General features: G+C 56.3%; 3 protein-coding genes across 3 annotated transcripts; all 3 read right to left on the reverse strand.

Annotated features, from left to right (window-relative positions):
- Positions 1–405: 405 nt before the first annotated feature.
- LOC146758950 (uncharacterized) lies at positions 406–2,158 on the reverse strand. The gene is made up of 3 exons (XM_085511911.1): positions 1,249–2,158; positions 906–975; positions 406–712 (listed from the first exon to the last, which is right to left on the reverse strand). Exons 1-3 carry the CDS (start codon positions 2,152–2,154, stop codon positions 540–542), a joined length of 1,149 nt encoding a protein of 382 aa, XP_085368037.1. The 5' UTR covers positions 2,155–2,158; the 3' UTR covers positions 406–539.
- Positions 2,155–3,447, reverse strand: LOC146758951 (uncharacterized; the record flags this gene model as incomplete). Its single annotated transcript, XM_085511956.1, has 1 exon — positions 2,155–3,447. A coding segment is annotated over exon 1 (1,293 nt), but the record flags the coding sequence as incomplete, so codon positions are not given.
- A 2,975-nt stretch (positions 3,448–6,422) lies between these two features.
- On the reverse strand, positions 6,423–11,529 carry LOC146758952 (uncharacterized). Its single transcript, XM_085511957.1, has 5 exons — positions 7,718–11,529; positions 7,433–7,553; positions 6,879–6,979; positions 6,701–6,774; positions 6,423–6,548 (listed from the first exon to the last, which is right to left on the reverse strand). Exons 1-5 carry the CDS (start codon positions 10,518–10,520, stop codon positions 6,423–6,425), a joined length of 3,225 nt encoding a protein of 1,074 aa, XP_085368083.1. The 5' UTR covers positions 10,521–11,529.
- Positions 11,530–13,473: the final 1,944 nt, after the last annotated feature.

Consider the following 13,473-nt stretch of genomic DNA (forward strand, 5'->3'; position numbering starts at 1 on the left):
CTCACACACACAGCAGCTCAGCCAGCTCACACTTTGCAAGCGAGAAATCACCGTGCCTTGCACGCCCACGCTCTCTGCACTTGCTGCCATCACTGACACGGGGATCCACTGCTCCATTCTCTGATCCCAGTAGCTGCACAGAGACCAAACGTGCACAGACCAGACAGCACTCAGCCAGGATAGGGTTAAGGGATAAGGTTTAATCAGATTTCTACATATACAGGATTGGGTGTTTCATCTCTGGGAGCTATTCTACAACTACAGGACAAGGGGAAATGGACTTAAGATGAAAGAGGGTAAATTTAGGTTGGATGTTAGGGGGAAGTTCTTTACTAGGAGCGTTGTGAGGCCCTGGAACAGGCTGCCCAGGGAGGTTGTGGATGCCCCGTCCTTGGACGTGTTCAAGGCCAGGTTGGATGGGGCCCTGGGCAACCTGATCTAGTAATTGTGGAAGGTTGGTGGCCCTGCCAGGCGGGGGGGTTGGAACTTCATGATCCTTGGGGTCCCTTCCAACCCAGGTCATTCTTTGATTCTGTGATTTAGTTTTTTGTCTCCTGGAGCTGCCTGGTGTTTGCAGCCTCCTGCCTTTCCTCTTGCTGTCCCCTGATGCAGCAGCAGCAGCAGCTGCAAACTCTGCACAGAGCCCGAAGTGCCATCCTGATGACAGCTGGCATCTGTCGGCGAGCCGCTGCGTGTGGTGCGGCAGCGGTACCTGTGGGGGACAGAGAGTTGTAGGCAAGGGGCAGAGGCACGGCCCTGCCTGCCACCCACCACCATGGAATTTCCCTGGGAGGACTGCACTGCATGTGGCAGGGCACGGAATGCCGCCAGGCTCCGTGCCACTTGGTGGGCCACCTGAGCTCGGTAGGCCCCTCCCTGGGATGGCTTTCTGCCCGGGGACATACCTGGATCATCCTCCAGTGGATCTCTGAAGGACACAGACTTCTCTGTATCTCTTCTGCCCTCTGCAGAAACCTGTGTGGGGACAGCAAAACCACAGCCCTGTAGGCTCCTGCGCAGCAACATTCCAGATGCCAGGGCCCCATGGAAGAAGGATACCTCCCTCCTGGCTTGTCAAACATGCCCCTGGCTTGAGGGAGATGTTATGGAGGGGATGTCCACCCTTGTGCACAGAAGATGGCTTGAAAGGGGACAGCACCAGGCATCGCCCCACAGTGTACACTCTGGCATAGCTCCTGCCTGTGCTCTGATTTCACACCTGGTGCTGACCAAGTGCACTTTCCTCACCTTCTGTTCATCGCCTGTAGTTTCTGGTCCTTCGCATGCATCCACAGGGGAAGTTGAAGGCGTGGTCTTGACTTCATCAGATGAGGAACCTGAAATGCTTGGTGGTACACTTACTTCTCCCTCACACTCTGGCAGGAAGAAGGGTGTTTCACTGGCCACCTCTTCGTCCTCAGGAACTGATGCAGGGAAAGGCTCAAGCAGTCCTGCAGGCCCATGACCTGCGTCCAGAACAGAAGCTGAATGCCCTGTTTCTGCACTGTCCTGTGCTGCTTCGGGCATGCTCCTGTTTGGCCAGCAGATGTTCCAGGTGGACAAGATCTGTTCCTTCCTCACGTCAACAGAAATTCTCAAGGTTGCTGGGTGTACTGGAGAACGCCCATAGGCCTCAATGCTGATCTCTATGGGATCTTGCAATTTTGGTGCTCCTCCCAGAGCTTGTGTGGATGATTCTGGAACAGTCATTGCTGCTGCTTCTTTTTCTTCTTCCTCACATGCTGACAGCAGTGGTTCTGTGTTGGCCTCCTCTAAACAGTGCTCAGTCTCAAAAGAATCTGACTTATCCAGATCTGCTGGCACCGATGCATGCAGAGGCTCAAGGTATCCTGAAGGCCCAGAAGCTGCATCCAGAACAGAAGCTGAACACACCTTTTCTGCATCAACAGATGCGGCAAGACACGCACTCTGCAGGTCACCACATGACTGTCCTGCAGTTTCTGTCTCAGCAATCTCTTCCACATCATGCTGTGCATCCCGCACTCCAGCATCCCAGGACTGGAACATCAGGGCAGGAAACCAGCCCTCCACCCTCGATGTTGTGGTACAGAGGTTCAGCATTCCCTGGGCAGTGTCAGTGGCATCAGCACTGTCTTCGGTTGCTTGAGACCTCAGCAGCCTGGGCATGGTCATGCTGTTTGGCTGGAATGCATTCGAACTGGACAGCATCTGTTCCTTCTTTGCTTCATCCCGGATTCTCCGGATTGCTGGATGAACTGGAGGACATCCATACTCCTTCCCACACACCTCTCTGGAATCTTGTAATCTCTGTGCTTCTCCCAGAGATTGGTTGGAGAACTCAGGCATGGGTTCTGCCACGTTGCTCTCCTCTGGAAAGCATTCAGCCTTGGAAGAAGTTGAGTTCTCCCCATCTTCAGGATTGGTTGCTGGGAAGGGCTCGAGGTGTCCTTCAGGCTCAAGGTCTGCAGCCAGAGAAGCTGCACATACAGTGTCTGCCTCAACAGATAAGGCAAGAGATGCGCTCCACAGGTTGCCAGATGACCGTCCCGTGGACTCCTTCTGAGCAGCATCTTCCAGCTCCTGCAGCTCAACCTGCACTCCAGCATCGCTGGTTTGGGAACCACCGGGGGCAGGAATCTGTCCCTCAGCCCTGGATGTCACAGAGCATACGCCCAGTCTTCCCTGAGCAGAGCCAGCAGCGCTGGCACCGTCTGCTGCCGCTCGGGGCACGAGAAGCCTGGGCACGCTCACAGGGTTTGTCCAGCCGGTGTTGCGACTGGACACCTGAGGTCTTCGGGGAAGTGTTGGGAGTCTGACGCTTCTAATGCCGCTGGTGCATTCTCTGCCTCGCGCAGCAGGTGCGCAGGCTGCTGCTTGCAGAGCAGGCAGCTTACAGACATTAGAACGCCGGGGTGCAGCTGCCGGCATCCCTGGCCGCCTTAAGTGAGGCAGCAAGGATGGCTGAGGCTGTCTCCGTTGCCCGCCGGCACTGCTGCGGGTCACCGACAGCGTGAACTGCCACCCGCCCGCCTGCAAGAGAAGCCGAGGAGAAACACCAGGTGAGCGCGGTCCGTCCCGCTCCCGCCCCACGGAGCACCGAGGGCAGCGCTCATGTGGGCGGTCCCCGCGCCACGCGGGAAGACGTTCGGCCTCGCCTCCCTCGGGCTCCCTACCTGTGCGCGGCGGCTCCCGGAGGCCCGCGAGCTCTCCGGGCCGGGCAGCGGCGGCAGATGGACGCCGTGGAGGGACGAGCCCGGGCTCCGGCTGCCCGGCGGCACCGCTCGCGGCGCCGTGCGGCCCACCTGTGGGGAGAAGGAGGCGTGAGATGGAGGTGGCCAGGTCGCCACCGGCGGCCCGGCCGAGCCCGGCCCCGCTGCTCTCCGCCTGCCTCACCTGGCGGCGTTCCTGCACGCGTGGCAGCCCTGCGTTGGGCTGGGAGTCGTCCTTCTCGCGCTTCTCGCTCATCTCCGCGTCCTCGCACAGAGGCACAGGGAAGCACCCAGGAGCTGCTGCCTCCTCACGGAGCCGCTGTCCTGAGAGTGAGCGGCACTCCCTCCAGGGGACGCTGACCCCTCAAGGCAGCCCCGCGTCACAACGGCCTTCGGGTTCGATGCCGGCCCGCGTCACAAAGCCCCGGCGCGGGGCTCCCCTCGGGCATCTCCACGGCCGCCACCGGACCTTTCCCAGCGGCGCCATCGCTGTCGCTGACGGGCTCGCCCTCGGCTGCGCTGGGGCCGTGGAACCGGCTGGAAGCGGCCGCGTCCGGCACGGAGCGGCCCCTGTCCTCGTCTCGTTGCCCAGCCTGGCCAAGTACCCCCGGCCCAAGCGGCTCGTCCGCACCTCAGCCCTTTCTTCGTGTTGCAGTTCTCCAGGACCCGTTTAGAGCACGGATCTGTCGTGCTCTGTGGAGGAGCCTGTGCTGGAGTAGATGGATGTGGCCTGAAGGACTGAGGCTGCAATCCGTGGAGAGCCACCTGAGGAGCAAAGTGCTGGACGCAGCTTATTTCTCTAGAGATGAGCACACTGTGGAGCAAGAGTTGTGGTGGGAGCTGCACCTCATAATGAGACTCATGATGGAGCAGTCTGTGCCAGAATAACTTTTCTCCTTGGCTTGAATCCAGATTGATTCTTGACAAACTGCAGTCTGTGTGAAGTCCTCATAGGATCACTTTGGGAAGGAGTGCATCCCAGAGGAGGGGCTTCATGCTGGAGCTGGGGACAAGGTGAATGAACCAGCTGCAGAGTTGAAGCTTCATTATGTGTCCACAATACCTAATTTCCCAGTTCCTGCAGTCAGTTTATTTCTTAAACAGCTCATGGCTGCCCCAAGGCACATAAATTTCAGGATATGTTTCGGAGTAGACCTTTGCCTAATTAGCTATCAACTTGGGGACTTAAAAGGAATGTGAATTATTTAGGCCACTGTTGAATAAAGAGGTTATGAGCTAAGTTTTGTCAAAATACTGAGAAACAGCTTCTCACATCAATTGCATTTTCACAGAATCACACAGAATCACAGAATGGCTTGGGTTGGAAGAGACCTCAAGGATCATGAATCTCCAACCTCCCCCACCACAGACAGGGCCACCAGCCTCCATGTTTAATACCAGACCAGGCTGCCCAGAGCCCCATCAGACACCTTGTACACGTCTAGAGATGGGGCATCCGCAGCCTCTCTGAGCAGCTGTTCCAGCACCTCACCACTCTAGTAGCAAAGACCTTCCCTCACATCCAACCTAAATCTTCCCTCCTTCAACTCCTGGCTTGTCAAACATGCCCCTGGCTTGAAATGCAATCCTCTTCAGCTTGCAGCATTTAATTGGTGTCACAGATGGGGTCCCCATTCAGAAGGTGCTAATTGACAAGTGAAACAAGACTGGGACCCAGGAATGCACAGGCTTGAACTGATTGAAAGTTCCTCCCTCCTACTTCCTCCGTGTTGTGGTACTTCCTGCTGAGCAGGGCAGCAAAACCACAGCAGATGGGTGAACTCATGAGTAGCCGGTACTGTGTTGAACTAAAGTTGATTAAAAGTTCCTCCCTTTTCATGTCATAGGTACTCTCCCCTGAGTGGGGCAATGAAACCTGAGTAGCTGATACTAAGCACGGAAGGAGGGATGGGCAATTCTAATAGCCTGGAGCGTATTTTGAAAATGTTGTGGGACTTCAGTTCTTGTCTTGCTCTGCTGGGGCTTGACTGGGCAAGACATAATTGGTAGAACCCACAGGCAATATGTGAATGGGCAGCAGACTTAAGGGCAGAATGGAAATATTACTGAAGAAAAGGGAAAGCATCAGTTTGTGCAGTACTCGGGGCAGTGCTGGTCACAGCTCCGGAGTGCCGTGGGCAGCAATGATTCTCAGGAGCCAGCATTACCTCCTCCTTGCAGGAGACAGTAGGAAAACTACAAGAGCAGCTGGTTGAGGAGCAGCAGCAGTCTCAGTAACTGGAAGTGCTGATGAAGTGCTTGGGGAAGGAAAAGGAGGGGCCTTCTGCCTCAGCTCTATCCCAGCACCCAACTAGCACAGGCTCAGGATAGGCTCAGAAAATTCATCCCTCCAGGCTAGTGAGACCTCAAATTAAGGTGGAATACAACTGTGATGAGGAGCACAGGGGACATCAGCTGACCATTACAAGCAAGGAAACAATGTACTCACTGGAGAAGTATAACAGGAATGCTAAGCAGATGGAGACAGAATATGTGTAGAGTTTCCCTATTGGGGGGGGAACTGTGTACTGTTAAGTGAGAAGGCAGAAGGTTTCTTCCTAACCACCAGGAACAATCAAGCCCCACAACCCCTGTCCCAGAGGGCAGCTTATTGGGCAGGAAGAACCATGAGTAAAAGGCCTTGAGCTGGGGATTTCCAGGTCCATTATGAGTGACCAAACCAGCAAGGATTTAGAAATTCTTTTCCACAACTGGAAGGGCAAACCAGGCAAGACTCTCCCTCCGTCTGCTCCCTAGGAGCAGACCCTACACATCAAAACCACATCAGAGCTAACTCCTTCTGCTTTCCCCTCGTGAGTTACGTTCAATCCAGGGACTGGAGTGGGAAACTGCCATTCCAGTGTGTGTTAAGCAAGGGGGGAGATGGGACACATGGATACTCATTAACCCTTGCACATGAGAACTGTTAAGTTGTGGATGATGGTGTAGTTTAGGGAGTCTCCCCCCAGTTCCCCATTCGGCTAGTCCAACTCATAGACTACTGTGTATATACCCAGCCCTACTTCTGTCCAAGACAACAGACATGAAGCCCATCCTATAGTAGATGAATTACACAATCAAGGGATAATAGCACCTGCAAACTCTCCTGATGACTCTCCTGTATGACAGGTGTGGAAGCCTAATGGAAAATGGGAGACTCACAGGTGCCTGGATGCGAACACTGCCCCTTCAGCAACAGCTGTCCCAAATGTTTCAGAATTGATTGCTGCTCTACAGGAACAGGCTTCTGCCTTTCTGGCTGCTCTTGATGTCTAAGACAGGTTTCTTATGGTCCCCTTGAGGAAGGCAGAGGACAGTCAGTTTGCACTTACTTGAGGGACTGCAGTGCACATTCAGCTGATTACCCCAGGGATACAAACACTCGCCCACTCTGGCGCTCAGAGCATAGGCACGGAGGATGGAGAAGGTTACGTTGGACCACAGTGTCCAGGTTTGTCCCTATGCTGATGACATCCTCATATGGGGGAATGATGTCTTTATGGGAATACCCAAGACGACACAGTGTGGCACCTGAGGAGCCCCGATCCAGCTGGGACACTCTTGGTCTCCTCTAGCCAGGTGCCTGGTTACAGACACAACAGCACTCTCCCACCAGGGCTTCAGAGGCCCTCAAGCCTTTCATCACAGGCCACCTCACACACACACACCAGCTCAGCCAGCTCACACTTTGCAAGCGAGAAATCACCGTGCCTTGCACGCCCACGCTCTCTGCACTTGCTGCCATCACTGACACGGGGATCCACTGCTCCATTCTCTGATCCCAGTAGCTGCACAGAGACCAAACGTGCACAGACCAGACAGCACTCAGCCAGGATAGGGTTAAGGGATAAGGTTTAATCAGATTTCTACATATACAGGATTGGGTGTTTCATCTCTGGGAGCTATTCTACAACTACAGGACAAGGGGAAATGGACTTAAGATGAAAGAGGGTAAATTTAGGTTGGATGTTAGGGGGAAGTTCTTTACTAGGAGCGTTGTGAGGCCCTGGAACAGGCTGCCCAGGGAGGTTGTGGATGCCCCGTCCTTAGAGGTGTTCAAGGCCAGGTTGGATGGGACCTTGGGCAACCTGATCTAGTAATTGTGGAAGGTTGGTGGCCCTGCCAGGCAGGGGGGTTTGGAACTTCATGATCCCTGAAGTCCCTTGCAATCCAGGTCATTCTTCAATTCTGTGATTTAGTTTGTTGTCTCTGGGAGCTGCCTGGTGTTTGCAGCCTCGTGCCTTTCCTCTTCCTGTCCCCTGATGCAGCTGCAGGTGCAAACTCTGCGCAGAGCCCGAAGCGCCATCCTGATGACAGCTGGCATCCGGCGGCGAGCCGCTGCGTGTGGTGCGTCAGTGGTACCTGTTGGGGACAGAGAGCTGTAGGCAAGAGGCAGAGGCACGGCCCTGCCTGCCACCCACCACCATGGAATTTCCCTGGGAGGACTGCACTGCATGTGGCAGGGCACAGAACGCCGCTGGCCTCCGTGCCACTTGGTGGGCATGGCTTTCTGCCCGGGGACGTACCTGGGCCATCCTCCGGTGCATCTCTGAAGCACACGGAGCTTTGTGCACGTTTTCTGGCCTCTGCAGAAACCTGTGTGGAGAGAACAAAACCACAACCCAGTCTGTCACTGCCCGGTGATGCTGTGGGTGCCACGCGCCCAAGGAACGGATTGCCTTTCCAGGCCCCTTTGCTTGAAGGTAAGGCAGGGGTAACAGAAGGGTTCTCCACCCTAATGCGTGGAGCTGGCTGGAAAGGAGACAGCACCAGGCATCTTGCCACAGCGCAAGCTCCAGGCACCTCTCCTGCCTCTGCCTCAGTTTCATGCCTGGTACCAACCACACACGCCTTGCTCACCTCGTCCTGAGGGCCCACATCTGCTCCCACACACGCTGACACCTGCTCCTCAGGCCTGGGATCTGCAGCCACAGATGATGCTGAAGATGTGGTCTCCACATCAACTGATGAATTATCAGATGTGCTGGGTGTTAAACTGACTGCCTCTGATGAAGTATCTTCCTCGGAGTAATAATCCCAGTCTTCCTCCACAGCATCCACTTTTGAAGTGCAAAGACGGGAGGGCAGGTGGATGCCCTCATCTGTCTCTGCAGTGTCTCTGGTATTCAGCATGCTCTCAGCAGTGCTAGAAGAACTGCTGCTGTCATCGCTGGAGTCTTCTTGCACAAGTGGCAGTCTACCAGCCAACAATTGGAAATCACCAATTTCATGCCTGGTACCAACCACACACGCCTTGCTCACCTCATGCTGAGGGCCCACATCTGATCCCACATATGCTGACACCTGCTCCTCAGGCCTGGGATCTGCAGCCACAGATGTTGCTGAAGATGTGTCCTCCACCTCAGCAGATGAATTATCAGATGTGCCGAGTGTGACACTGACTGCCTCTGATGCAGCATCAGAGTCACACTCCCAGTCTTCCTCCACAGCCTCTGATGTCGAAGGGCAAAGACAGGAGGGCAGGTGCACACCCCCATCTGTCTCTGCAGTGTCTCTGCTATCCTGCTTGCTCTCTGCAGTAGCACTGCTGCTGTCATTGCTTGACTCTTCCTGCTCAACTGGCCATCTAATAGCCCACATTTGGGAATCAGCAGAGTCAAGAAACCAGCCATCAGCCCATGATGTTGTGGGCTGCGTGTCCGGCACGTCCTGAGCAGCACCAGCAGTGTTGGAAGCATTATCTCTTGCCTGGAGGCTTTGCTGCCCGCAGCTTCTCAGACTCTTTGGCCAGGAAATATTCCAGCGTGACATGATGTGCTCATTTCCATCCTCGTCAAGAATTCTCCAGCGTACTGGGATCATAGGATACCCACGGGCCTGCCAGTTGATCACTCTGGGATCTTCCGATCTCTCTGCTTCTCCCAGAGCTTCTGCAGAGGAGTTAGGCGTGACAGTAGCTAGTCCTTCACTTGAGCCTCCTCTCTGAGACACTGACAAGAACAATATTGTTGCATTGGAGTCCACTGCAGACCACGCAACCTCAGAATATGAGCTTTCTGTATCTTCCGGCACTGATGCAGGCAGAGGCTCAAGGAGTTCTGCAAGCCCAGGACCAAAACGCAGAGGAGATCGTGAACACACAGTATGTGCCTTAGAAGGGACAAGTGAGGCAGCCTGCAGGGTGCCAGATAACTGTCCTGAAATTTCTCTCCCAGCGCTCTCTTCCAGTTCTTGCTGCAAATCCTGGACTAATACATCCCTGGCTGGGGAATCATCAGAGGCAGAGGAGCATTCAGTGTTGGAAGAAGTTGAGTTCTCCCCATCTTCAGTACCGGTTACTGCCAAACTCTCGAGGTGTCCTCCAGGCCCAGGCTGTGCAGCCAGAAGAGAAGCTGCACATACAGTGTCTGCCTCAACAGATGAGGCAAGAGATGCGCTGCACAGGTTGCCAGATGACTGTCCCGTGGATTCCTTCTCAGCAGCCTCTTCCAGCTCCTGCAGCTCAACCTGCACTCCAGCATCACTGGTTCGGGAACCACCAGAGGCAGGAATCTGTCCCTCAGCCCTGGTTGTCACAGAGCCTATGCCCAGTCTTCCCTGAGCAGTGCTGGCAGCGCTGGCACCGTCTGCTGCCGCTTGGGGCATGAGAAGCCTGGGCACACTCACAGGGTTTGCCCAGCTGGTATTGCGACTGGATACGTGTGGTGTTTGCCGAGGTCTTCGGGGAAGTCTTGGGAGTCTGACGCTTCTAATGCCGATGGTGCATTCTCTGCCTCGCGCAGCAGGTGCGCAGGCTGCTGCACCAGAACGCCGGGGTGCAGCTGCCGGCATCCCTGGCCGCCTTAAGTGAGGCAGCAAGGATGGCTGAGGCTGTCTCCGTTGCCCGCCGGCACTGCTGCGGGTCACCGACAGCGTGAACTGCCACCCGCCCGCCTGCAAGAGAAGCCGAGGAGAAACACCAGGTGAGCGCGGTCCGTCCCGCTCCCGCCCCACGGAGCACCGAGGGCAGCGCTCATGTGGGCGGTCCCCGCGCCACGCGGGAAGACGTTCGGCCTCGCCTCCCTCGGGCTCCCTACCTGTGCGCGGCGGCTCCCGGAGGCCCGCGAGCTCTCCGGGCCGGGCAGCGGCGGCAGATGGACGCCGTGGAGGGACGAGCCCGGGCTCCGGCTGCCCGGCGGCACCGCTCGCGGCGCCGTGCGGCCCACCTGTGGGGAGAAGGAGGCGTGAGATGGAGGTGGCCAGGTCGCCACCGGCGGCCCGGCCGAGCCCGGCCCCGCTGCTCTCCGCCTGCCTCACCTGGCGGCGTTCCTGCACGCGTGGCAGCCCTGCGTTGGGCTGGGAGTCGTCCTTCTCGCGCTTCTCGCTCATCTCCGCGTCCTCGCACAGAGGCACAGGGAAGCACCCAGGAGCTGCTGCCTCCTCACGGAGCCGCTGTCCTGAGAGTGAGCGGCACTCCCTCCAGGGGACGCTGACCCCTCAAGGCAGCCCCGCGTCACAACGGCCTTCGGGTTCGATGCCGGCCCGCGTCACAAAGCCCTGGCGGTTACGACAGCCCACTGTGACAGCCCTCCGCACGTGCCTGGCAGCCGGCTGCCTGTGACTCAGCGTGGTCCTGATGACGGGCCACGAGCGGTGAGTGGCAGCATGTCGGGGACAGATGGCTATAGGCAAGGGACAGGGCAAGCACTGGGCAATGCCTTGCATGCTCCCCGCCACCACAGCTAGTTGAACTCAGTTGTTCCTTTCTGTGATGTCTCTCCACCCAGTTGTGGACATATCTGGGCCATCTCCTGACGTTCTGTGCTCCTCCTGTGGACTCTGCAGAAACCTGTGAGGCAAGAGCAAATCCACAGCTCTGTAGGTTCCTGGCCAGCAACACTCCACAAGTTCCATGTTATCTTCTGGCTTGTCAGACGTGCCCTTCACATGAAGGCAAGCCAAGTGTTATGGAGAGGATGTCCACCTTTGTGCATGGAACTGGATGGAAAGTAGATATGACCAGGCATCTCCTCACAGTGCACACTCCAGCGTAGCTCCTGGAGTCTGTGCCTTCATTTCACACCTGGTACTGACCACATGGATATTTCTCACCTCGTGCTGATGGCCTTTTACGCTCTTTTGCGTGCAGATGAATGTTCCTCCGGTCTGAGATGTGCAACCAGAGGGGAAGCTGAAGGCACGGTCTTTGCCTCAGCAGATGAAGCATCTGATATGCTTGGTGGGACACTGACTGCTTCAGCAGCATCTTGAGATTGTCTTTCTTCCTCTACAGCCTGCAAGTATAGAGTTTATTAGAGTAAAAACTACAGGGTAAGGGCAGCTGTCAGTGCAGTGTCTCTGGCATCCAGTTGGCTGTGATCTGTGCCAGCAGCATTGGCATCTTGGTCTGTCATCTGTGGTCTGTCCCTGCGCATCGTGCACTCTTAATATACCGAGTACGGGAAGGACCAGAGGCAGGAAACTGGCCATCAGCCCTCGCTGTTGTGATGGAGATACCTTGCATGCCCTGAGCAGTGTTGGCAGCACTGGCACCATCATCAGCTGCTTGGGGCTAAGAAGCCTGGGCTTGCTCGTTCTGTATGCCCTGGACCCATTCCAGCAGGACAACATCTGTTCCTTCCTTGCCCCATCACGGATCCCCAGTTTGCTGGGTGAACTGGAAGATATCCATAGGCCTCCCAGTAGATCTCTCTGGGATCTCACAGCGTTTGTGGTTCTCCCAGAGCTTGTATGGAGAACCCAGACATGGCCACAGCTGTTTGTTCTCTTCCCCCTCCCTCACATGCTGTCGGCGCACTAGCCTCCTCTGGACAGTGTGCAGTCTTGGGAGAAGTTGAGTGTTTTGCACCTCTGGTGACTGAGGCAGACAGACTCAAGTTGCCCTGCAGGCCCTGGGCCTGAGTCCAGAAGAGAAGCTGAACGCGCTGTTTCTGCCTCTTCAGATGGGGCAAGACCTGTGCAACAACAAATCACCAGAAACTGTCCTGCAGTTTCTCCCTCAGTGGGCTCTTCCAGCTCTTGCTGCACAGCCTGCACGCTTATGTCTGAGGTCTGGGAATCACCAGATACCAGAAACTGGCCCTCAGCATTCGCTGTTGTGGTAGAGATGCCAAGCGTGCCCTGAGCAGTGCCGGAAGTGTTGGCATCATCATCTGCTGCTTGGGATCTCCAGTGCCCTGGCCCTTTCACGCTGTTTGGCCAGGACACATTCCATCTGGACAACATCTGGTCCTTTTTCTCCTCATCACGAATTCTGCGGATTGCTGGGATCGTGGCAGAATATCCACAGGCCATCCTGGTGATTTCTCTGGGATCTTGTCTCTTTGGAATAAGTGCAGCCTTGGAAGAAGCTGAATTTTCCACATCTTCAGGCACAGATGGGACAGAGTCTCCTTGTTTGCTCTTTGCCATGACGTGCCTCCCCTTCTGAGCCCTTCTTTGCAGATGGGGAATGTGGTGTAGAGGCTGCACCAGTGCCTCGGGTGCCCTCCCGAGCGTCTGTCCAAGCCATGGGGATCTTACCAGCATTAGTGGCTTGCACCTGGGCAGTTGTTGCTGGTGCTCCCAGGCTGCTGGTGCATGCACCATGCCCCGGTACTGCCAGCTGCACGCCAACTCTTGGGCTTCTGGCTGCAGCGCACAGGGTACCCTTGCTTGGCTCTAGCGTGCAGAGGCATGAGAACAGTTAGAGTCTTTGAGGGCTGGCGCCCTGCTCTCAGATCTCACTGCCAGGTCTTGGACATGCAAGGTTCCCTGAAGGACCTGGAGAAACTTCTGGGAGTCTGCCGCCTCTAATGCCTATGGCACGTGCTCTGCCTCTTGCAGCAGGTGCGCAGGTTGCTGCTTGCAGAGCAAGCAGCTTATGGGCATTAGAAGATGCTGCTGCATGCTGGGGGTGCAGCTGCCGGCATCCCTGCTCACCTTAAGTGAGGCAGCAAGGATGGCTGAGGCTGTCTCCTTTGCCCGCAGGCACTGCTGCGGGTCACTGACAGCGTGAACTCCCACCTGCCTGCAAGAGAAGCCGAGTTAGAAACACCAAGTGAGCGCGGTCCTTCCAGCTCACGCCCCACAGAACGCTCAGCCACGGGCATCTGCTGCCCGGCTCCCCATAGCCAAACCGGCAGAGGACGGTCCCCATATGGCAGCCCCCACAGCCCTACTGTGGCAGCTCTGCTCACATGCCTGGGCAGCTGGCTGGCTGCGGCTCAGCCTCATCCTGATGACAGCTGGCCACCAGCAGCAAGTTGCAGTGTGTGATGCGGCAGTGGCTCCTGTGGAGGACAGAGAGCTGTAGGCAGGGGGCAGATACCTGTAGGCTAGG

Source organism: Coturnix japonica, chromosome 11, assembly GCF_054131305.1.
Source record: "Coturnix japonica strain WE chromosome 11, WE-NBRP24, whole genome shotgun sequence".
NCBI lineage: Eukaryota > Metazoa > Chordata > Aves > Galliformes > Phasianidae > Coturnix > Coturnix japonica.

What these genes read in the sequence shown, in the direction of transcription:
- LOC146758952 (XM_085511957.1), bottom strand. Translation starts at nt 10,520, where the DNA reads ATGAGCGAGAAGCGCGAGAAGGACGACTCCCAGCCCAACGCAGGGCTG. An exon ending in GGTGATTTCTCGCTTGCAAA is followed by an intron (nt 6,775 to 6,878) that starts GTGTGAGCTGGC and finishes GTCTGTAACCAG; the next exon opens with GCACCTGGCTAGAGGAGACC. An exon ending in GCCACACTGTGTCGTCTTGG is followed by an intron (nt 6,549 to 6,700) that starts GTATTCCCATAA and finishes TGGGGTAATCAG; the next exon opens with CTGAATGTGCACTGCAGTCC.
- LOC146758950 (XM_085511911.1), bottom strand. Translation starts at nt 2,154, where the DNA reads ATGACCATGCCCAGGCTGCTGAGGTCTCAAGCAACCGAAGACAGTGCT. An exon ending in CTACAGGCGATGAACAGAAG is followed by an intron (nt 976 to 1,248) that starts GTGAGGAAAGTG and finishes GTCCCCACACAG; the next exon opens with GTTTCTGCAGAGGGCAGAAG. An exon ending in TCCACTGGAGGATGATCCAG is followed by an intron (nt 713 to 905) that starts GTATGTCCCCGG and finishes TGTCCCCCACAG; the next exon opens with GTACCGCTGCCGCACCACAC.